Below are 24,890 nucleotides of genomic sequence, written 5' to 3'. Positions count from 1 at the left end.
TGGGCAGTGAGTGCCACATTCCTTGGGACTGAGGAAGGATCACAAGGATGGAACTATGGGAGAAGTGTTCCAAGTAAAGGACATTACTAAAGAACCCACAAAATTGACTGAGAGAGGAGTATGCTTTAACTATCTGCCAGGTCTGCAGAGCAAGAGGCCACGGTCATGTGAGAAGTGACCTGTTCCCTGCCTTCCCCCTCCCCAGCACAGAAGCCCATCAGACCACCTTTTCACAAAGGTGGGCTAGGACTCCAGACTGTGGCAGGAGACAGGGAGGGGAACTGCCTTACCTTTGGTTGAAGACGGAACTACCCTCTTTGCCTCCACCCCCAACAAATTTGCTTCTGTGGCTCCTAACGTCAAGCAGGGTCTTCCTTTGCCTGGTCAACTCCCCCTCATCCTTTGCTTAGAAGATTAGATCTTCCATTTGGGGGATGGTCACGCTTGAAGCTCTGACTCGAGGAGGGAAGGGGGCATGGGCAATATAAATAACCTTAACATTTGTAACCCCATAATAAAATGAATGAATGAATGAATGAAGATTAGATCTTCCCACCACCCTGGGCTCACCAGGCACCGCCCTGGGCTCCCACATCTTTATTTATTTATTTATTTATTTTTGAGACAGAGTCTCACTCTGTTGCCCCGGCTAGAGTGCCATGGTGTCAGCCTAGTTCACAGCAACCTCAAACTCCTGGGCTCAAGCGATCCTTCTGCCTCAGCCTCCCGAGTAGCTGGGACTATAGGCATGTGCCACCTTGCTTGGCTAATTTTTTTCTATATACTTTAGTTGGCCAATTAATTTATTTCTATTTATAGTAAGACGGGGTCTCGCTCTTGCTCAGGCTGGTTTCAAACTACTGACCTTGAGTAATCCGCCCTCCGCTGCCTCCCAGAGTGCTAGGATTAGAGGGCTTCCACATCTTCGTAGCTCCCAGGTCTGGCTCTCCCAACTAGACCGTGAGCCTGTGAGACAGTGGCCATGTTAACTTCCATGCCTGACTCGCATAGCCCCTGCTCCATCGTGGTCCTGGCCAATTCAGTGAGGATGTCCAAGGAAGGACAGGTGAGAGGCTAGACTGGCAGAGGGGAGAATAGAGGCCCAAGGCCCTTAAATCCACAGAGGAAACGGTTGGCTGAGGGGCCAAGTTGACCAGGTGGTTGGCTTCAATCTTAACATCTACTGTGTGCTCAGAGCTTGACTCACACAAGCTCCACGTTAAGGCATTGCACAGACGAGCACACTGGGCAGGGATTATAGGCTGGTCAGTTTGTTTATAGTCAAAACTATCTAGGGTGACCTGTCGTCAAAGGAGGAGACAAGACTGTGGGCGGGTCCAAAGCTGGTTACAACTCCTCCTGCCCCAGTACCTGTTGGCAGGGATTAAGGGACAATAAAAGTGGGACTGTCTGGTGCTCACACACTACAGACACAGTTATCATCTGGCATCCACAGTGTTAACATCACTCCTGCCCCTGACCGGAGCTGGCCAAAGCATGAGGTGGACTCTGCACGTGAGCCTCGCCATCAGCCTGATGTTGCAGACAGCCCTGGGTAAGACCCCCAACCCTTCCCGACAACATCAGGCAAGGGGGGCACAAGGGACACAGGGACAGGCCTCTCTCAACTAGGCAGTGAATGCCACATTTTTGGGATTGAGGAAGGATGGGAACTGTGGGATAGGAGTCTCAAGTAAAGGGCATCTCTGATAAACCCACAAAATTGACCATGAGAGAAGGAGTGTGCTTTTACCATCTGTCAGGCGTGCAGAGCAAGAGGCTGTGGTCACATGAAAGGTGCCCTACTCCCTCGCCTTCCCCCCTCCCAGCACAGAAGCTCATCAGACCCCCTTTTCAAAAAGATGGGCCAGGACTCCAGACTGTGGTGGGAGACAGTGGGGGCAGAGACACTTAGACAAGGTCTAGGCACAAGGAGGGCGGTATTTCAAGGCACTAATCTACCTACCAGCTGGGAGTCTGGACAAGTACTTTGGCCTCTCTGAGCCTCAAGGCTGCTCTGCAAAGTGGGGAGTGTGTCTCCTGCCTCTCAGGACTGGGTGAAGGGATCTGAGAGCATGGCATGGCCATGTCCGTCCGTCCTGACTGCCTGCCTGCCTGCCTGCCTTCCCTCCATCCCTCTTCCTTCCTTCCTTCTCCCAAGCAGGAGGCCTGCTTCTGCCTCCCTTCCCCTAACATGGACCTCTTAACCACCTGAAAACAGCTCCCCAATGTCTTTTTTTTTTAAATTGGTATTATACTCTTTACTGTGAAAACAATATAACATATTAATAAAAGTATATTGAGGTATAAGATGTATATAGCAAGATGCACAGGCCGGGCAGGGTGGCTCACACTTATAATCCTAGCACTCTGGGAGACCGAGGTGGGCAGATCACTTGAGCTCAGGAGTTCAAGACCAACCCAAGTAAGAGCGAGACCTCGTCTCTACCAAAAATAGAAAAAAATTAGCCGGGCATAATGGCACATGTCTATAGTCCTAGCTACTCAGGAAGCTGAGGCAGAAGGATTGCTTGAGCCTAGGAGTTTGAGATTGCTGTGAGCTAGACTGACACCATGGGCACTCTAGCCGGGGCAACAGAGTGAGATTCTGTCTCAAAAAAAAAAGAAAAAAGATGCACACATTTTCACTGTATAATTGCATATATTATATATCATATTTTATACATATTATATATAAAGTAACCACCATGCAGAACAAGATCTAGAACACTGCCAGCATTCCATTCACCCCTTCCCAGTCAATACCTCAAAGTTACCAGTAGTTTGACCTCTATCATAAATGAGTTTTTACTTATACACATCCATTTTTTTTAATTTAAGGGAAACTTTGCTGAAACCACTTTTAGCATTTTGGTGCATTTTCGTTTTGTCTTTTTATTGCATATTTATATATAGCTATAATGTTAGAATGTACATAATTTTATACCCTGTTTTTTTGACTTAAATTCTTATCAAAGGTAGTTTATAATTTGAGTTTATAATTATATTTACTTTGCTTGGTCCCTAGATATAAATGATGCTTCCAGTATTTACTATGGTATAGATAACTATGGTTCAGAAAAGTCTTTGTTTTAATGTGTTTTGGTTATTTTCATAGGGGAGGCACCCAAAAGTGGAATTACTGAATCAAGGCTTGTGACATTTTTATGGCTATTTATACATTTTGCTAAATTATCTTCCGAAGGCGTTGTATCAATTTATCCTCTACCAACAGTATATAAGAATGTCCTTTCCACTCTATCTTCATCAGAATTGGGTGCCACCATTTTTTATTAGGTGGAAATTGTAACTCCTGGTTTTAATCAGCACTTTATGACTACTAGAGTAAGGCGGAATATTATTTTCATAAGTGCTCACATGTTGCCTCTGGGTGGCAGAGCTGGGATCTGGACCACTCCATGGGTGCCCTTGTTCAGGGGTCTAGAGCATTGTGCCACATGGTTAGGTGCCCCCACAGGCTGGGGAGTGGTAGAAAAACATCATAGTTTAGAGCAGAGCTCTGATGTGAGATACTTTCCGTGTGACTTTGGGCAATTTATATAACCCCTTTGAGCTTCAGTTTCCACATTTGTATACTCCTATAATAATAACAACATTTGCCCTTATATGTGTTTTAGAAAAATGAGGTGAGATAATGTAAAGTGTGGGCACAGTGCGGCGCTATAATAAAGGACCAGTGAATTACAGTTATTGACTATTCCATCATGAGTGGACCTGGATTCAGGGCAAATGCAGGTAATGTGACAGACCTTGGCCTCCTGGCCTTTGTCCTATGAGACCACAGGCTGGTCACTACCCCTCTCTGGGTCTCTGGGCCTCCCCAGCTACCCCTAGGGCTAGGGAGAAGCCCGTGTGAAAGAGCTTTGTAAACAGCAAAGGGCTGTACACACATGGGAGGTTTGAGATGGCCCTTGCCCCTGCTGGCCTGCCTCCATGCTTGGAGGGCCACCATTCAAGCCACCCCTCTGTGCCCAGATATTGCTTACATAAAACTTGTGGAGTTCTGGGGACGTGGGCAGAGAGGTATTTTTTTGGCTACCTGAAGCTGGGAGTGTGAGGGTGTGCTCTATCACATTGATTCCAATGCTATGCTAAAAACCAGTTGCATCAAAAGCTCCTGGAGAGGTTTGTAAATCTAATTTCCTGATGCAACCCCAGAGACTATGGGGTGGAGCCTAGGAATCTGTACTTTTGCAATGATTCCCAGATGATTCTTACGCAAAGCCAGGTTCAGTGATTACTTGTATCAGATTTGCTTTCTGTCACTTTACGGAATGAGCCCCAAAGGACTGGGGCACAGAACCATTCAGTAGTGATAAGGAAGGAAGGGGAGAAATGGACAAGGGCACTTCAGGAAGTGACAGTAGATGTGAGGCCTCAACAACTTTTTCTAATAGGAGTGGTGGGGCAGAATGGGGACCTAGAAAAGGAAGAAAGAAGTACCCATAGGCAAAAGGTTGGATTAAAATTGACCTATTTTATATCTGACTTATTTCATATCTATTCCAAGAGCTATAGATACCTATACCTATGGTATAGGTGTCCTTGTACTGTGTATGTGTATGTGTGTGTGTAACATGTATGCTACGAATGGATACATTGTAACCTATGTATAACTGCGCTTCATGCACATATACTTCATACACAGTGTATGTGTGTATATAGGCATGTACTTGATTATTCTATTTCTGCATATTTCCTTCTCTTTTTTTGGAGACAAGAGCCTCATTCTGTCATACCAGATAGAGTACAGTAGCATCCTCATAGCTCACTGCAACCTCAAACTTCTGGGCTCAAGTGATCCTCCTGCCTCAGCTTCCCAAGTTGCTGGGACTATGGGCATATGCCACTACACCCAGCTAATTTTTTATTTTATTTTATTTTTAGTAGAGTTGGGGTCTTGCTCTTGCTTAGGCTGTTCTCGAACTCCTGAGCATAAGCAATCCTCCTGCCTCAGCCTCCCAAAGTGTTAGGATTACAGGAGTAAGCCACTGTGCCCAGTCCATATTTCCACATATTTCTTTATAGATGAGCTGTGATCATGTATGCCATTATATGTACAAATTTGCACATACATGTATTTTGTTTTTGTTTTGTTTTTTGTTTGTTTTTGTTTTTGAGACAGAGTCTCGCTTTGTTGCCCAGGCTAGAGTGAGTGCCATGACGTCAGCCTAGCTCACAGCAACCTCAAACTCCTGGGCTCAAACAATCCTTCTGCCTCAGTCTCAAGTAGCTGGGACTACAGGCGTGCGCCACCATGCTCGACTAATTTTTTCTATATACATTAGTTGACCAATTAATTTCTTTCTATTTATAGTAGAGACAGGGTCACACTCTTGCTCAGGCTGGTTTCGAACTCCTAACCTTGACCAATCCGCCTGCCTCGGCCTCCCAGAGTGCTAGGATTATAGGCGTGAGCCACCACGCCTGGCCTGCACATACATGTATTGAAGCATATGTGTATAAGAATGAAAATGCATATATGTATGTGATTTCTTCCCAGAACTATGTTATTTCTTCCCAGAACTATGCCAGACAAATGTTAGCAATAAGGAAAGAAGTGTAGCCATATTAATATCAGACAAACAGAAATAAAAATAAATGACACATTTATTGACATTAAATGACACAGAGAAATGGCACCTATAATAAATACGAACTTCTTCTATGTTTTTGATTTAAGATTTCAACATGGCTTTGAAATCTTAAATCCAATAATGAAAGAAAAAAGTCTGAGAGAAACACAAGAAAAAGTGGGCAAATACACTATTGCTATGATCAATTGTTAGGGAAAGCAACAGCTTGTCCTCATGGCAGATGGGCCAGGGTCCCATCTGTGGCTGAGTCACTGAATTGCTGAGCTGGAGTGACCTTTCTCCCTTCTCTTTTCAGGTGCCTTGCACACCAAAAAGCCTCTAGCAGTCACCAAATATGGAACCCTCCAAGGAAAAGAGATGCATGTGGGAAAGACACCCATCCATGTCTTCCTTGGAGTCCCCTTCTCCAGACCTCCTGTGGGTGTCCGCAGGTTTGCCCCCCCAGAACCCCTGGAGCCTTGGAAAGGAATCAGAAATGCCACCACCTACCCACCTGCGTAAGAGCCACAGGACTGCCAACGGGGAGGTGGACAGACCCTAAGGAGGATGGTGGACCTGTGTCTGCCTCTGGGTGGGGCTTTGAACAACTCACTGAGAAGAACTCACTATGTGGCCGGGCACGGTGGCTCACGCCTGTAATCCTAGCACTCTGGGAGGTCGAGGCGGGCGGATTGCTCGAGGTCAGGAGTTCAAAACCAGCCTGAGCAAGACCCCGTCTCTACTAAAAAATAGAAAGAAATTAATTGGACAACTAAAAATATATATACAAAAAAAAAAAAAATTAGCCGGGCATGGTGGCACATGCCTGTAGTCCCAGCTACTCAGGAGGCTGAGACAGGAGGATCACCTGAGCCCAGGAGTTTGAGGTTGCTGTGAGCTAGGCTGACACCATGGCACTCACTCTAGCCTGGGCAACAAAGTTAGACTCTGTCTCAAAAAAAAAAACCAAAAAAAACAAAAAACCAAAAAACAAGACAAAAAAGAACTCACTGTGTGACCACAGGCAGGCCTGGGCCCCATTTGGGGCCTCAGTTTCCAAACCTATATAATGAACTGATTAGTGTTTAAGACATTGACAATGCTGTTCTGTTCTTAGTTTCTCACGGGAGATTCCCCAGGCAAGGGGGAGGTGGTCACTGACTGTGCCCCAGGACCTGCTGGGGAGCTGAGTTTTCCTAAATGTGCCTGAGGAGCAGTGCTCATTCCTACCCCACACTCCTGAGAGAGCCCTGAGCTCTTCCCTCTCTCTTGGGGATTGAGACCAGGGACAAGCCCCAAGGCACCACCAGACCCTCTCTGCAGGGGGAGCTCCATGTGGAGAACCCACCAGCTCAGTCTCAGTTGTTAAGTCCCTGGGTCTTGACGTCTCTTCAGCCAGGCTCAAGCCTTAAGTCACACCAGCACAACTGGGACAATGACTGCCTTTTGAAGCACTGGGCTTGGCAGTTTACCCAGAACAAGTATATTTACTGTTTATTCAGATTTTGAAATAACCCACTGTCCAGAACATTCTGTGGCAATCATTAACAACGTTCAGTATCAGTATCATAGCTCACTACAACCTCAGTGAGGGTTTAGAAAAATGTTGCTTTGAGAATTTGGGTGTCAGCTGATATTAAAAAAAACTACAAGTACCACCCTGGATGTCTAGTTGTTAAGAACAGGTTGTCCACTTTTAGAACATAACTGTTACTAGAATACCAGGGTGTTAACTGTTAGGACACTGGCTGTCACTGAGAGAACCCCAGGCATTCTGAACATTCTGTGACTGCTACTTAGAATCCGAAGGATCAAGTGACAGAACATGGGATGACTTTGTTACAACCCTGGGGATCAGGGGTTTGGAGGTTAGGGTGTCCACTGTACAGAAGTCTGGGTGTCAGTTTTTACAATGCTGGCCATGAGCTGTCAGAACAATGGCTGTTTGGAACATGGAGTTGTCAGGTGTAAGAATCTGTGCATTGTTGGCCGGGCACGGTGGCTCATGCCTGTAATCCTAGCACTCTGGGAGGCCAAGGTGGACGGATTGCTCGGGGTCAGGAGTTCGAAACCAGCCTGAGCCAGAGTGAGACCCCGTCTCTACTATAAATAGAAAGAAATTAATTGGCCAACTTATATAGAAAAAATTAGCCAGGCATGGTGGCGCATGCCTGTAGTCCCAGCTACTTGGGAGGCTGAGGCAGCAGGATTGCTTGAGCCCAGGAGTTTGAGGTTGCTGTGAGCTAGGCTGATGCCAGGGTACTCACTCTAGCCTGGGCAACAAAGCGAGACTCTGTCTCAAAAAAAAAAAAAAAAAAAAAGAATCTGTGCATTGCTTAAAACAGGCTGCGGGGTGGTGGTTAAAGGAGGAACTGTTGAGAGAGGAGGCTGTTGCAGGGAGGGTGGTTTCTACCAGGGTAGTTACAGTGGCAGTGATAAGATGCCAAATTTATTTTGAAGGTAAAGTTGACAAGATTTGCTTGAGAGAACTGGATGTGAGCCACAAGGGAGTAAGATGAATCATGGATAATGACTAGTTTTTGGCCAGAGCAGAGAAGGCAATAGGGTACTTTTTATCAAAATGGAGAAAACTAGGGCAAAGCAGGTTTGGGCAAAAGAAGAGTTCATTTGCGTGCATGTTAAGTTTGACATGCAGATAGACATCCGTGTGGAGAGGTTGTGTAGGAAGTTGGTTAAAGGGGGCTGGAGGCAAACTGGTCATCAGTGTGTCACTGGTGTGAAGCCCTGGGCCTGGATAAGAACAACATGGCAGAGAGAATGGTCAGAATAAGATGAACTGAGGAAAGAGGCCTGGGCACTCTCACACTTAGGCCTGGGAGAGAAGGAGGAGCTACCAAGGAGGTAGTAGGAAAATCAGAAGAATGGGGTGTTACAGAAACCTCGAGTTACATCTACTTGAAATTGCCTGAAAAAAAAAAAAGAAAAAAAAAAAAAAAAAAAAAAAAAAGAAACCTCGAGAAAGAAAGCTGTTCAAAAAGGGGAACATGGCCAACCATGTTGGGAGCTGCTAGGACAAGTAAGATGAGACAGACATTTAGCAGGGTGGAGGTCATTGGTGACCATGGCAGGAGTGGCTTTGGTGGTGAGATGGGGACAGAAGCCTCAGCTGTTCATAACTCCAATTCTTGGCTAGAAGAGAGCTGGCTCTCCTGGTAAGATGCTAGATGTGGTTTAGTGGACAGCATTTGAATATCAATGTTAGCTGCTGCCAAGAAGTCAAGCAAGGAAGACAAAAACAATCTGTAGAGGTAGAGATGAGCTGCCTACTAATGACTTTGGAGAGGCTGAGTGGAGGTGGAGGGGAAGACAATCTGTTAAAAAGTTTTGCCTGAGGGAAATAGAGATAGGACAGTTGCTGGGAAGGTGGGTGGGAGAGGGTAGCTTTGGATCTAGGTGTGTTGAAGTGTTGTTGGAAGGACTGATGAAAGTGAGCAGGTGATGCTCTGGGAACAGGCTGGGACAAGAGAAGGAAGTAGAGCAATAGGCGGACAGGTTCCCGGCACCCAATCAACTGTTACAAGAATAGTCACTTTAGGCCGGGAGTGGTGGCTCACGCCTGTAATCCTAGCACTCTGGGAGGCCGAGGCAGGCGGATCTCTCAAGGTCAGGAGTTCAAAACCAGCCTTAGAGAGACCCCGTCTCTACTAAAAATAGAAAGATATTAATTGACCAACTAAAAATATATAGCAAAAAATTAGCCGGGCATGGTGGCACATGCCAGTAGTCCCAGCTACTCAGGAGGCTGAGGCAGGAGGATTGCTTGAGCCCAGGAGTTTGAGGTTGCTGTGAGCTAGGCTGATACCACAGCACTCACTCTAGCCTGGGGAACAGAGTGAGACTCTGTCTCAAAAAAAAAAAAAAAGAAAAAAAAAGAATAGTCACCTTAGGTGTGGGGCCAGCAGAAAGAAAATATGAAGTGGCCAGACAGCCCATGCTCCATAAATACCCCAAATGTCCACACAGTCCAGACACTGGGCTGGGTGCCAGGACTCAGATGAATCTATCTTCACCCCTGCCCTCAGGGACTTTGAAGTCTCTTGGGGAGAAAACCAACCAATTGAAATAACTCCAACCAGTACTCTAGTCAACAGTGCACAGAGCTTTGGGAGCCCACAGGGGAAGTGAGCAGAAGAGAAGGCACCACTTGAGCTGGGCCTTAAACATGAGTAGGAGTTTGCTGGGCAGAGCAGAAGGCATTTGGCAGAGAGGACAGAGGCAGAGGGGCTTGGAGGTGGGAGGCAAGGGGCCATATGTAACTGGAGCAGAAGGTGGCTGGAAAGAAGATGACTTGATGGAAAGGAGAGTCTGGGTCAGTGTGGGTGAATCTGGACTTTATCCTGAGGTAGTGGGGAGCCAGGGAAGGTTTTTTTTTTTTTAATTGTTTGTTTTTACTGATACATCATAGTTGTGTATATCAGGGACAGTTTTAAGAAGGGAGTGACATGGTCAGCCAGAATGTGGTGAGCAAGTTGAAAAGGCGTGTGAGTGAAGAGGCTGGGGCACTGTCCAGATCAGAGATGCTGATGGCCTTGACAAGGCAGCGGTCCTGGAGATGGAGGAAAGGAGCCCTATTCTAGAGCTGTTTGAGAGGCAGAAGGGAGACTGAAGGGAGGGTGGGGCGTGAAAGACAGAGGCACCCGGGACTGGCCTTGACAGCACCAACGGTGTCTTCCACAGAAGCTGGGAATCTTTCCACAGCAGACCCATAGGGTGAGGCGCAAGGCAGAGGGAAGGTTCCCGGGGAAGCCAGGCTGCTTCCCAATCCTGGACCCTAAGACTAGTGGAGGCCTCTTGGACATGGACACACACCTGCCCGCACAGAGGCTGCCTGGATTTTGCTTTTGGTTCTATCTCCTCACTGCGGCACCGGGGTTGAAACCATTGTCCCCATTGCAGCCACCGCCGCTGCGGTGGCCTGGCCGCAACTCACATCGTGCCTGCAGGTGTCTTCAGGAGCCCCGGGGGCAGATAGCCTCCATATACTTTAACACGCGGAAACCATATCAGTGGCTGCGCTTCAGTGAGGACTGTCTGTACCTAAACGTGTACGCGCCAGCGCGCGCGCGTGGGGACCCTCTGATGCCGGTGAGTACTTGGTCTTTGACCACCTGCTGTCCCACTCTGCCACCCCACTGCCCCACTCAGGCCTCGGCCTTCCTCGCCTAGGTGATGGTCTGGTTCCCGGGAGGCGCCTTCCTCGTGGGCTCTGCTTCCACGTACGACGGCTCCGAGTTGGCCGCCCGCGAGAAAGTGGTGCTAGTATCTCTGCAGCACAGGCTCGGTATCCTGGGCTTCTTGAGGTGCGCGGGGGCATGGGCCAGGGGCGGGGCCACTTCTGGACCGCGGCTAAGGGCCGAGGTGGAAGGAAAGGGACGGGACCAATTGAGGAGCATGGCGGGGGCGGGGCCTGATGCTTGGTGGGTGGGGCGGGCGCCCCATTCCGTTTCAATGGGGCAAGCCTAACTCCAAGAAAGGAGGTGTGGTGGCAGAACTGAGTCTCAGAGGAGCAAAGCAGGGCGGGGTGGGAGCCCTACGCATGCCAATGTCAAGGCCCGGGATCTTGACCGTGAACCCCACGCGCCCAGCACGGGCGATAGCCAAGCCCGCGGAAACTGGGCACTGCTGGACCAGGTGGCGGCTCTGCGCTGGGTGCAGGAGAACATCATGGCCTTCGGCGGAGACCCAGGTTCTGTGACCCTGTTTGGCCAGTCGTCAGGGGCCATGTGCATCTCAGGACTGGTGAGTGCAATGCTCGGAGGGGCCCAGCACAGAGGCAGGCCACCGTGTTTCCACAAGAGCACAGACACATATGCAGAAATGCGTGAACATGCCTGTCACAGACCTGCCCTCAACCCTGCCAAGGCCACCGCCCCTCACAGCCAAGGGTGTCTGCTCTGTTTACCCATAACACTGATGGGAAATCCAGCCCCAGGAAAGGCAGGGCTGAGGCTTGAGATAATTGGCACCTCCTGCCTCCCATTTTCTCCCAGAGCTCTAGCTCATGGACATAGCCCACCATCTTCCCTCTGGACAGGGCTGGGCCCATAGGCCAGGCCTGAGAGTCAGGGTCCTGAGTTGGAGACAGAGTTCTGCTTCTGACTCTTGGGCAACTACTGACATGGAATGTGCCTGGAATGCAGGTTTAAAGTAAGGTGCTCTGTGAGGGCCACATGGCTGGGAAGTGAGCACATCACACAGGGCCTTGCTGGCCACAGTAATAATATTAATAATACACAACACCTGCGCACTTTCTGTATGCCAGGCACTCTTCTAAGTACCTTGTGGGTATTCATTCATTTAATTCCCTCAATAGTCCAAAAAGAAAAGTATTGTTGTTGTCCCCATTCTACAGATGAAGAAACAGGCCCAGAGAAGTGAAGCAACTTTATCCAAAGTGTACTGGAAAGCAGGGAAAGGTTTTAAGCAGGGAAGTGACATGATCAGATGTTCACTTAGAGAGATGGTTCAGTCTGCTGCATGGGACTGGGTTAGTAAGAAGCAGGAGCAGACACTTACAAACCAACTGAGGAGGGGTAGGGTATATCCCAGAGGAGTTCACAGGGCAGCCGTCCTGGGGACAGAGGAAAGGAGCTGGTTCTAAAGCAGAGACAGGAAGGATGAAGAGTAGAGCTTGGCTCAGAGTGATGCAGGAGGCGAAATGCATAGGACTGGGGCAGCTGGGGTCTGGAGATGAGCAGAAGAGATAGGGAAGGCCCCTAGGACTGAGTGGCTGGTATGGGGTAAGAAATGTTGCCCAGATAGGGATTGGCTGGAGCAGGTTTGGGGCACATGAAGTCTGAGTTATCCAAGGCACAGCATAGGAGGTCTAGGTTGTACTTGTTCCCCAAACTTGGGCAATGGAAATAGGCTAAGAGCTGTTAGCACAGGTAACTGGGGCTGGGAAAACCATGAAGTTCCTCCCACCTGCTCCTCATTTCTAGCCCCAAAGTAGAGAGAGACCTCTTCCCTACACTAGCAGATCCTCTCCCACAATCTCAGATCCCCTCTGGAAGCCCTGGGGCCCACTGCACAGACCAGAAAGCAAGAAGGCACTGGCTGTTGGTCTAGAACATCAGCCTAGCACTCTGGACTCCCAGCTGCTTAGCCTCCCTGGGTTCTCTCTGGCTGCCCAGCCATAGCCAGACAGATACCCAAAACAGCCCAAGTAGCCCTACATAGGCATTTCATCGGTGCTCCATTCCCTACCATTATAGATGATGTCACCCCTGGCCCAGGGTCTTTTCCATAGGGCCATTTCCCAGAGTGGCACTGCTGTACTCAAAATCTTCATCACTCCTGACCCACTGAAGGTGGCCAAGGTGGGTGCCTCTCCTCCCCCAGGGCTCAGAGGCAGGATGAAAGCACACCCAAACTTCTCTCACCCCTACCCATTCTTCTCTCTACAGAAGGTTGCCCACCTGGCTGGCTGCAACCACAACAGCACACAGATCCTGGTCAAGTGCCTGAGGGCACTCTCAGGGGCCAAGGTGATACATGTGTCCAAGAAGATGGTAAGTAAAGCATTCCAGCTGCCTGACCTGGCTGCCTGCTGGCCACCCTCCTATCCTGGTACCCAGCCATCCCCAGCTACTTCCCCAGAGACTTTGTCTCAGGAGCACATTGGGGAGACTTCCTGTACCTCTGATCCCCTCCTCTCTTCTACAGAAATTCTACCATCAGCACCTGAACTCCCAGGAAGACCCAAGAGAGGTTTGCAGGCCACATTCTGCAATTCAAGTTTTCTTTTATTTTTTCTTTCTTTTCTTTTTTTTAGAGACAGGGTCTTGCTCTGTCACTCAGACTGGAGTGCAGAGGCATAATCATAGCTCACTGCAACCTGCAACTCCCGGGCTCAAGCTGTCCTTCCACCTTAGTCTTAAACACCTGGGCTCTGGAAGGGGAACCTGCTGAGCTTGGTACCCAAGGTCACAGGGACCCTGGGAGGATATGTGGGAGGGCTGGCTGGAAATGCCCCTTGTTTTGTAGATTATATGGTTCGTGAGTCCTGTGGTGGACGGCGTCGTGTTCCCAGATGATCCTGTGGTGCTCCTGACCCAGGGGCAAGTTTCACCTGTGCCCTACCTTCTGGGTGTCAACAACATGGAGTTCAATTGGCTCTTGCCTTATGTAAGTGAGTAGAAGGGGTGTTCACTACAGTAGAGGTAGCAGAGGATGCCCCTTGGGCAGTGTTGGGCACCAAGTCAGATACTAGTAGCCCCTCTAGGGATGCTCATGTGTTTGGGAGCCTGCTATAATGAGAACTGGCCAGGAATGATGGAGGGAAGGAGTGTGGCCTCTTGGAGGTTTGGGGACCCCAAATTCTCAGATCATAGTTTAGATGGCTTATCACATCCATTCCCAAGCCTCTAGGCAATTGCAAATCCTGGGGCCCTCCTTTGCTCCTGGGTCAGGGAAGATGCCCCCCATCCCAGCCCTAGCCCCACTTCAGCTCTGGCCCAGGTGGTAGTGATGGACAGGATGGGAGCAGAAGGGCAGGAGAGGTCAGGGGCCCTTCCTGGGCTGTGTGCTCTGTCTGGGCAAGACCCTTGGGACCTGGTATAGCTCTGGCTAGAGTCCTTCCAGATGCTTGGAGCTGACTCACATCTGGGTCCTCATCTTGTGAACAGGTCATGAATTTCCCTCTAAACCAGTGTGCAATGAAAACAGAAGTCATCACCAGGATACTCTGGAGTACCAGCACTCTGTTGGTGAGGGCTGAGCTGGCAGGGGGCACTCAGTTTGGACAGGGCTGACTCCTTTTTTACCTAGTAGCTACTCTTTGCAAGGGGCTTCCAGCCAAGATAGGGGTCTTTCTTGGAAGGCCTGAGGTTTGGCATGGGATCAGATGTCCACTGATAGACAAGGTCCCCCAGGCATCCTCAGGGTCATGGGAGGCAGTCACATAGCAAAATCAGGGATAAGAATCAACAGAGAGGGAGATCTTCCCAGGAAGTCCCCCTTTCCCCCTCCTCCAGGCCAAAATCTCCTGGGTGGCTGAGCCTGGGTCCAAGTCACTGTGAGACCCACCTCTGGCCCAGCTGGTACCCAGGACTCAAGGTAGGTGTGGCCTCCCCACCCAGAATATCACCAAGGAACAGGTACCACTTGTGATGGAGGAGTATCTGGGTGACATTGACGAGTGTGACTGGAAGATGTTACGGAACCGTGTGATAGACCTATGTGGAGATGCCACCTTTGTGTATTCCACTCTGCAGACTGGCCGCTACCACCGGGGTATGTGGGGTCCCCAAGAGTGACTACACTGGCCCAGCCCACTCTACAGCTGTGCTGCTTACCAACTGGGCTTACCAACTGTTCACCCACTCTCTCTGCACTTCTAGGCTGGTGTAGGATTTCAAGATGCCACAGAGGAGGCAGCATGCTATTAACTGTAAGAGAGGAAGGGCTGTTCTTTAGGGAGAAGAGAAGAACCTCAGCCAGCCCAGAGGAAAAAGTCTAGTGTGGTCAGGGAAGCCTTCCTGGCAGAGAAGACAGGCTTAGGGGCACCTTGAAAGTCCTGCCCAGGCCAACTTGGGTTTGGGGAACATGTTGTTGAGAGGTCAAAGGTGGGGCTGGAGAAGGCAGACATTCAAGACCCTGAAATGCCAGGCCAAGAAAGGAAGGTTCAGAAGAGGGAAAAGAAGGCTTCCATGATCCTTGCCACAATGCCGTGAATTAGGTTTTAGCATTCTCAGTCTGCAGATGAGGAATTGCAACTCAGAGAGGTTGAGTAATTCACCCACGGTCACAAAGCTAATGAGTAGTACAGACAGGATTCAAGTCTGCTCCCTTCATTCTGAAACCAAAGCTCTTTCTCTTGCTTGATGCCAGTGGGTGGGATGCATGGGGTGGGTGGGAAGCCCAGGCTGAGGCTTTTCCTGCAGCCTTCCTCAGTTTCCCTCTTCACAGATGCTGGCCTCCCTGTCTACCTGTATGAGTTTAAGCACCGCGCTCCTAAAGGCATAATTGTCAAACCCCGCACTGATGGGGCAGACCATGGGGATGAGATTCACTTCATCTTTGGGAGCCCCTTCTCCAAAGGTGCTAAAGCCTCACCTGACACCCCCACTGGGATGTCCCCATTTCCCTACCTTTGTATGAAGACCCAACCTCACCATTGGCTGGCCACAGGGAGCTAGCCAGTTCCTAATCTGGGTTGCTTTCCCAAATGAAAGTTGGCCACAGAGGCAGCAGCATAAGAGCAGGGTGAGATGTCGGCATGCCTTGCTCTGTCCTAAATGCCACATCCCATTCTGCCCCTAGGCCCTTCCACAGGTGAAGAGAAGGCTCTTAGCCTCCAGATGATGAAATACTGGGCCAACTTTGCCCGAACAGGGTGAGTCTGACCCACTGACACATCTGGGCAGTCTTCCTGCGCGGTGCTAGACCTGATGGCTGGCTGCTTTGGATATCTGTCCCTGCAATTCCCACAGGAACTGCCCAGTCAGCCCAACCAGAGTGCCCCTCTTCCCTCACCTTTCCTCAGTCAGCCACCAGATCCTAAATGTCTCTAGAATGTGTCCCTCTCTGTCCATGATGCATATTCTTCATTCATCCAAGCATTCAGCAGCCATTCTCCGCTGCTATCTCTTGTGCGAGCCCCAGTACTGGGAGCTGGGATTCAAGGCTGTTGTAGACATGAGCACCATCCTCCAGCAGCTTGCCCCACAAAAACATGGAATGACAATCTGGCATACTGAGAGCTGTTCTGGGGGAGCACAAGGCACTTTGAGAGCAAAGAGGAGGTATCTGTTCCAGCCTGGTAGGCAGGGGAGGCTTCCTGGTGGAGGTGACATCTAGGCTGAGCTTTGGCTAGCCTTGTGACTATTCTCCTACGTCTGCATGCTCTCCTTTCTATCTGTCCTCCTTAGGACATTTGAGGGGTCTTTCTGAAATCGCATCTGACCAAGTCACTCACCTATTTTAAACCATTCATGGCTCCTCTCTGCCTTTAGGATAAAGTCCCAGACCCTTAGCTTGGCATGAAAGGCCTTTCAAAATCTTTCCTGTGCCACTTCTTTCCATATCACATCTGTCCCCTTCACAAACACCCTGCTTTTTTTTTTATGTCAGCATATTATGGGGGTACAAATGTTTAAGTTACATATATTGCCTTTGCCCCACTCTAGTCAGAGCTTCAAGCATGTCCATTCCCCAGACAGTGCATGCTGCATCCATTAGGTGTAAACATACCCATCCCCTTCTCCCCTCTCCCACCTGCCCGACACCTGATGAATGCCAATACTATATCATACACCCTGTTTTTACCTAATGCTATACTTGTGCTTCCTCCAAAAGCCCTGTTTTTTTTTATATCTTTAAAAGTGACACATACTGTTCTCTTTGCCTGGAAGGCCCCACCACACACTTTCCTACTCTTTCTTAAAGATCTGTCTAAATATCATCTCTGCTGCTGGGCATGGTAGCTAATGCCTATAATCTCAGCATTTTGGGAGACTGAGGCAGGAGGATTACTTGAGGCCAGGAGTTCAAGACCAGCCTGGACAACATAGCAATACCTTGTCTCTACAAAAAAATTAAAAAATTAGCCAGGCATAGTGATACACACCTGTAGTTCCAGCTACTCTGGAGGCCAAGGCAGGAAAACTGCTTGAGTCCAGGAGTTCGAGGTCACAGTGAGCGATGATCACACCACTGTACTTCAGCCTGCGTGACACAGCAAGACTCTGTCTCTAAAATAAAATGACAAATAAATAAATATCATCTCTGTAAAGTTCCCTGGGACCCCAGCTCCCCAGGGGGAAGTAAATGAGGAAAGGATGAGATTAGGAGGCAGGGTGAAGAAGAACATGAATAATCCTGTCTTCTTCCTCCTCTTGGATAGAAATCCCAATGGTGAGAAGCTACCCTGCTGGCCACGCTACGATAAGGATGAAAAGTACTTGCAGCTGGATGTTAACACAAGCGTGGGTGTGAAGCTCAAGGAGCAGAAGATGGCCTTCTGGACAAGGCTGCATCAGCCTCAAAGGCCAGAGTAGCAGAAGCAATTCTGAGGGTGGCTATGCAGAGGGAGCCAAGGGGTTTATCCCACCATCCAGGCCCTGGAGAGACTGGCCATGGATACATCTGGGGACAAGAGTCCTGCCCACCCTAATCTAGGACCTGCAAGAGTTCCCTACTGCCTTCAGACCAGAGCTGGAGCCTTAGCTGGTTGTTTGGGGCCCTGCACCCCCCTCCTCCAGCCTGATGCCCCCACCTCATTATGTACATCAGGTTAGCCAGGCCCTTTTGCCACCATACTATGCCCAGCTCCCAGCCTCAGGACAACCTCTTCTCTCCCTTCTCCAAGTCCTCCTACCCTTCAAGATCTACTTGTAGCTCCTTCTTTTGGGAAGTCCACCCAGACTGCCACTGCCCCGTCATTGCACCCAGCTTGTCATTTACTGTCCATCCTGTTCTACCTCATTCCTGTACACATTGGCCTTTGAGGCCTTGGGCAGGTTATCTGTGACATGGAGCAAAGCTTTGATAGCTTGTGATCTTCTCCCCCACCCACACTCATCTTCCCCAGGGCCCCTCCAAAGCCTGCACACAGGGATGGTCCTCAATAAAGACACGTTGACTTGACCTGAATTTCCCTGCCTATAAAATGGTTAGGTGAAGTAAATGGTATCTCAATTTGAGCCCTTGGAAGAGGGGAGTGTTGCTGTCGGCCCCTTACTGGGCTGTACCTGCTATGTACCTGCTCAGTCAAGGGGTACTGTGGCAAAGTTGCCTAGGTTGCAGAACATTTGGCTTTTTTTTCCCATGGTCTCAAGTTCATGCCTCAGGACATCAGGACAGTTACACCCCTTGCTCACTTGTCCATTGATTTAGGTCTTACTGCTGCATCCAGACTCCTCACTTTTGGGGGCCTCTCCTGCAACCCAACCTGGGCACATCCCAGCCTGTCCCACAATTCTTGTTTTGTTTTGTTTTTTGTGGGTAAGATATACATAGCATGAAATTTACCATTTTAATCATATTTAAACATACAGTTCAATAGCATTAAGTACATTCACATTGTTGCACAACCATCATCACTATCCATCTCTAGAACTTTTTTTATCATCTAAAACTGGAATCTGTGCCCATTAAATAATGAATCCCCCCCTCCCCCCAAGCCCCTGGTAACCACTATTCTACTTTCTGTCTCTATGAATTTGACTCCTCCAGGTGCCTCATTTAAGTGGAATCATTCAGTATTTGTCCTTTTGTGTCTGGGTTATTTCACTTAGCATAATGTCTTCAGGGTTTATTTACCTTATAGCATGTATCAGAATTTCCTTCCTTTATAAGGCTGAATAATATTCCATTGTATGTATATACCACATCTGGTTTATCCATTTATCCACTGATGGACATTTGGGTTGTTTCCACCTTTTGGCTATTATGAATAACGTTACTATGCACACTGCAGTGTCCCACAGGTTTTATGTCCCAAACTACAGTGTTGATTAGGCCCTTCATTTCTAGGGGTTCCTGAGTCTTGGGGGGCAACATAGACCTGTGGGATGAGGGACACCCAATCATCCATACCGCAGCATCTAAGCCCCAAAAGCAAAGGGATGGCTGGGGGAGAGGGGAAGCCCCTTTCAAGCAAATGTTTATCCTTACAACAACCCTATTATGTGGAGATTATTATTCCCCTTTTACAGATGAGGAAACAGAAGCACCTAAACATAAAAGGCCCTGCCCAAGGTCATGAGCCAGTGGTGGTAGAGCAGGAATTTGATCTAGTCTTATCTGACTCACCCTGCCACCTCCATCCAGACCTGTAGCAATCCCTGGGGAGGGAGGGTAGCCCCCAGAGGAGGTGTGGCAGCTCTTCTCTCAGGGGAGGCACAGCCAGAAGAATGTCCCAAGCAACCCAATAGCCACTCATCAGTGGGTGCTTGCATGAGGGCTGGGAGTCCAGCTGGGCCTGATTCGTCTGAATGCCCACAGGGGACATCTTGACCTAGAGGTCCTTGGATACTCACACTGTGGCCTGCTGGCACAGCATCCAGGCTGGCCCACGCCTGCCTCTGAGGGTTCCTCATTTCTCCCATGACAAGTTTCTCTCCTTGACCAAACTCCAGTCAGGCTTCTCTGAACTCTTTTTCAACTTGGCCTGAATTTTAACAAGAATACTGCTAAGTCATTTTAACCAGACCCCCTCTGCTGTCCATATCTGATCACCTTCCATAACCAATAGGATTCCTTAACCTCCCTCACCCCCCAGGTGGTGTCTGATCACCCTTGCCTGCCTACAGCAAGAATCCCACCTCTTATATCTGTCACTCCTCTTAGTAATTTTCCATCCACTGATCCCACCTTGCTCCTTGGCTATAAATTCCCACTTGCCCATGATGTATTGGGACTTGAGCCCAATCTCTCTCCCCTACTGCAAAACCCCACTGCAGCAGTCTCTGTGCCTATTTCCATGGTCCTGAATAAAGTCTGCCTCACTGGGCTTTAGCAAGTATCATGGATGATTTTTCTTGAACACCCCGCCTCAAGGCCTGGGGAACTGAGTTTCTCCAAACAGACACCTGCTAAGAGGCCACCCTCCCCCAAATTAAAGGAAGTCCAGCTGAGCAGGAACCAGGCTCAGTCTGGGGCCAGCTTGGCTGCAGCAGATGTGAGAATCATAAAGGACTCTGGGGAAACCCTGGGACCTTCCCTAGGAATCCAAGCCTGGAAGGACTCCAGTGGGCAGCCTGGCTCCACATCCTCCCCACTACCCAGGAAGGTGCCTGTCTTCCTGTTGGCTTCCTCCCCAGGTTGCACTGCTGGATGAGAGTGAGGGGGAAGGAAGGGCTACCTAGGGCCCCATTTCCCCACCTTGTCTTCCTGCTTATCCCCTCAGGGCCTCCGCCCCCCCCACGACCACCCAGAGTCTTTCCTAAAGCTGCTGCCAGGCCCCACCTCAGGGGAGTGGTTGGCAGAACTGACTGGATCTTGGTGAGGGCTCGCTGACACTTCTGTGGCTTGCCCCCACCCACTGGGTTTAACTCGGCTTGCCTGGGCCATCGCGAGGACGAATGCGCGTGGGTGCAAAGCCTGCGTGGGCCCCGTGTGGACACACGCCTCCTGCCGGCCAGGTGGCCCAAGTCAAGCTGAGCTTAGCTCCGGAAGCGGCGCCCCCTCCTCTCTCCCCGCCACTACCCCACCTTCCACCCCCTGAAGCAGCAATTACCGGCCAAGGCGGCTGGGAAAGGGCCAATTAGTGCGGGAGACGCGGCCTCTCCGCGGGGACCCTGCTGACCGCAGTCCCTGCAGCGCCGCTGCCGCCGCCTCGGGCCCACCCCTCCGCTCCCACCCCGGCTCCCGCCGCTCACCGGCTGCCCGCCCGCCGCAGCCCTCCCTGCCTGGCCGACAGCGCCGGCTGCCTGGGAGCCCCGGGGGACGCGCCGTCCGGCCTCCCGCCAACTGCAGTCATGGATCCAGCCGCCTGGCGCCGGCCCAGAGCCCAGGCGGACGTGAGGGCGCCGAGAGCTGAAACTCGCCGCCACTGGGTAGTGGGGGCCAGCGGGCTGGGACTCCCCTAGGAGGGCTCCTGTGCTTCGGAGCCCGCCATCAGTCGCCCCTCCAACCAGGGGCCGGCTCTGCCCAAGACCTCTTGCCTTCCCATGGCCCTCCTCACTTCTTCCGGACCTCCAAAGCCTGGGTCTGGGCTGATTCGTGGCTATGTCAAGGCCAGGCTTTGGAAACCCATAGCCGGTGCCAGATTGTGCTCTTGCGGCAGGGAGGTGGGCAGGAGAGTGGGTGGGTATGCAGGGCCACGGGCACTCATCACTGAGAGTGAATGCATGAACTTCCTCCCCTGGGTCCCTGCCCGGCACGACCTGACTTGCCCTCCAGGAATCTACAGTCCCTAGGCCTGGGGGACCTCAGCACTTACCCACTGAGACCAGGAAAGGCCACTAGAGGGAGTCCAGTCCAGGGCAGAGGCATAGACACGGCCGGGTGCTGCTGGGGAAGCCCCTTCATTACCCTGGCCCCTTGGAAAGCCAGTCAGGACAGCACTCTAACCTCCTATCACTAGACCTCCATAACAACAATGACTTCATGGCCATGAGGGGTTGGGTCTGGGTCTATCGTTTGGGAAGCCCATATGTAGGAGGAGGAGGGCCCATTCTAGCCCTGAAAGAACTGGCCTTGAATGGGGTGTGATCAGATGGTCCACAGAGCAAGGTGCAGCATACCTCCTTCAGGCCAAATTTGGGAGCTGTGTGTTCCTATCTGAGCCTGTTCCTCTGTGTGCAGGCCGCTTGCCTCTCTAGGCCTGCTTTCTTCATCTGTACATTGGGGACTGTCGCTGTAGTAGGACAGGATGCTGGTCTCAGCCCCCTCTGGCCATGGTCCAGGATTCCTATCCACTCCCAGCCCTTTCAGTCATAGGAGCTGGTGGAGGAGCATGTTGGTGACCTCATCAAGGAGCTACAAGTGATCATTATAGATCTCCTGCTATTAAGGAGCAAGAACCCTTTTGAGGGGCAGCCTGAAGGTGGAAAAACAAAAGCCTTTCAGGAAATTAGCACTAGTGGCAGGAAAATTAATCAAAAGCTGGCAGAGGCGCCTGTGGCTGATTCATGTCTCTTGCCCAAGGAGCAGCTCCTCTGGCCTGGGTGAAGGGCTTTTGAGGACCTGGCAGGGGCGCCACCATGGATTTGCTGCTCCTAAATCATAGGATTATGCAGTGCTAGGCAAGGCTGCTGATGGGCAAGGGTCTTGGACTTTAATACAACTGTTCCCTTTGCTGTATGATCTTGGACATTCACTTGGCTTCTCTGATCTTCCCTGCCAGGAGAAATCTTGATACTGCCTAGCCTCTAGGTGTCCAATATATCCACAATATTCACCACATCTGGGAAAAGAGTATCTTTCTGAAAAGTGAGGATTCAACTATACCCAAACAACCACTGGTAGTGGGAGACAGAAGTAGAGAGTAATGTCAGAAGTAGAGAGACAGCCTGGTTGTGGAACTCATTCTGGGCAGCACCCCCATGCCCTAGCATCCAGGTATGGCAGACAGAAGAGCTATTGCAGCACACACCTCCAGGGGGCACCACTTTTAGGGTTTACAGTCTGAATGAGGATGTAACCTGAGCTCCATGCCCTGTCTCCCCTAGAGTTGAAGCTCAGATTGCACATTTGCACACTCACAGGCACGCCTCAGAGAAATCTTTGGTTGGGTGATCACCTAGCCCAAAACATCCACATTGGTCAGTCTTGGTAGCCTGCTCTTCTACTCCAGCCTGTCCATGACTGCCTTCAGCTCTGGGAGCAGGTCCAGCCCCTTGGTCTAGCCAGATCATTTGATACTGAAAGAAGCAGGACCCTTTTGTTTCTTTTCTTTTTTTTTTTTGAGACAGAGTCTCACTCTGTTGCCCGGGCTAGAGTGCTGTGGCATCAGGCTAGCTCACAGCAACCTCAAACTCCTGGGCTCAAGTGATCCTTCTGCCCCAGTCTCCCGAGTAGCTGAGACTACAGGCATGTGCCACCATGCTCGGCTAATTTTTTCTATATATTTTTAGTTGGCCAATTAATTTCTTTCTATTTTTAGTAGAAAGAATTTTTAGTAGAGACGGGGTCTCGCTCTTGCTCAGGCTGGTTTTGAACTCCTGACCTTGAGTGATCCTCCCGCCTCAGCATCCCAAAGTGCTAGGATTACAGGTGTGAGCCACCATGCCCAGCTGGATCCTTTTGAAGGGGCTATGGATATAGTAGGCCCCAGAGGCTCAAGGAGTCCCTTCTGGGACCATACCCTGCTTCTGGAACTGCCACTGTTCCTTTCCTAGGTCAGCTACAAAAGGAGGCAGGCCACAGGCAGTTACCCTCTGCTGTAGGAGAGCATGAACTCCACAGGTTTGCTCTGCCAGGTCCTTTTCTAATGCCCCTTCTCAGCTCACTTTATGGTATTTTAGTTAGACCTTGTATGAGCTCAAAGTGTCACCCAGTGCTTCCTTTGGCTGCCAACATTTACATCTGGCTTTGTACCAAAGTATAAAGTGGTACAAATCCTGGAATTTCAGATCTAGAAATGACCTTAAAGAGTGTCATAGCCATCCTTCTTTGAGAGCTTATAACTTTGTGCTAAACACTAACCCAGGAAACTTCTGATGTTTTTGCCTGCAAAATACAGTACGGCCATTCCTTTTCCTCTGACCTCACTCTGTCCTTAGCGAATCACAGTGTCCACAGTTCAGGTCTGAGCAGGTAACCCAAACTTGGACTGTTAAAGTCAATCCCAAGATTTTGTGGAAATATCAGGAAAGAGCAGTCCTTAATGCTCTGGTAGAATGGCAACCACTTAAGAGTGAGTCAGCAGATGAATGAAGCTAAAACAGAAAAACAGAACCAAGAGACCAAGAGAGAGAGAAAGATTTCTGGCATCAGTGTTTGGACACCTGGATCTAGCCATGCCCGAAGCCAATTACATTTAGACTTTTCAGTTAAATGAGAGAATACATTCCCTTTTTCACATAAGCCAGTTTTAACTTGGTTTCTGTCACTTGCAATCAAAATAGTCCTGAGGGACACAAGTAGATGTCTTGTCTTCAATTTGTATTAATAGAAGAGGAAACTGAGGAAGCAGCTATCTCTGGGATCTTAGGCAAGTCACTAGAACTCTCTGACATCAGGTTTTGCCCTAATAAAGAATGAAGGCACTGAATTTCTTTAACTTCAAGACTCTCCTGGGATCTATTTCTCTGGATCTATCTGGCCATATGCCCTTGAATGAGTCAATTACCTAATCAGAGTCTCAATTTCATGAGTTGCACAATAGGCTAGTAATTCCTTCCCTCTTTACCTTGAAGGAATTACAGATAGGCTACTGAGAGAGTTTTTGGAAAATTTCTTTGTACTAAAGCAGATGTTATGTAGTGTCCATGTTTTGTAAATGAGGAATCTCAGCTCATACCAGATAACCATTATTGTCCAAAATGGCTCATATCTTTTCCAAAACAATTTTTAATAGACTTTAAAAAATAAAATGTAACACTTTGGGAGGTTAAGACAGGAGAATTGACTGAGGTCAGGAGTTCGAGACCAGCCTGGGCAACATATTGAGATTAAGTTTCTACAAAAAATAGAAAAATTAGCCAGCCATGGTGGCAGGTGCCTGTAGTCCTAGCTACTTGGGAGGCTGAGGTGGAAGGATTGCTTGAGCCCAGGAGTTCGAGGTTGCAGTGAGCTATCACTGTGCTACTGCACTCAAGTCTGGGTGGCAGAATGAGACCCTATTTCTTTTCTTTTTTTTTTTCTTGAGACAGAGTCTCACTT

The 24,890-nt window shown here is 49.7% G+C and overlaps 1 protein-coding gene across 1 annotated transcript; it reads left to right on the top strand.

Annotated features, from left to right (window-relative positions):
* The first annotated feature begins 1,271 nt into the window (after nucleotides 1–1,271).
* Nucleotides 1,272–17,648, top strand: CES4A (carboxylesterase 4A). Its single transcript, XM_075995578.1, has 12 exons — nucleotides 1,272–1,555; nucleotides 5,914–6,115; nucleotides 10,562–10,703; nucleotides 10,785–10,918; nucleotides 11,204–11,357; nucleotides 12,833–12,937; nucleotides 13,025–13,355; nucleotides 13,493–13,506; nucleotides 13,605–13,745; nucleotides 14,246–14,326; nucleotides 14,699–14,852; nucleotides 17,464–17,648. The coding sequence occupies exons 1-12, from the start codon at nucleotides 1,498–1,500 to the stop codon at nucleotides 17,553–17,555; spliced, it is 1,608 nt and encodes a 535-aa protein (XP_075851693.1). The 5' UTR covers nucleotides 1,272–1,497; the 3' UTR covers nucleotides 17,556–17,648.
* The last annotated feature ends 7,242 nt before the right edge of the window (nucleotides 17,649–24,890 follow it).

Source organism: Microcebus murinus, chromosome 20 (genome assembly GCF_040939455.1).
Source record: "Microcebus murinus isolate Inina chromosome 20, M.murinus_Inina_mat1.0, whole genome shotgun sequence".
NCBI lineage: Eukaryota > Metazoa > Chordata > Mammalia > Primates > Cheirogaleidae > Microcebus > Microcebus murinus.
This window is presented reverse-complemented; position numbering and strand designations above follow the sequence as displayed.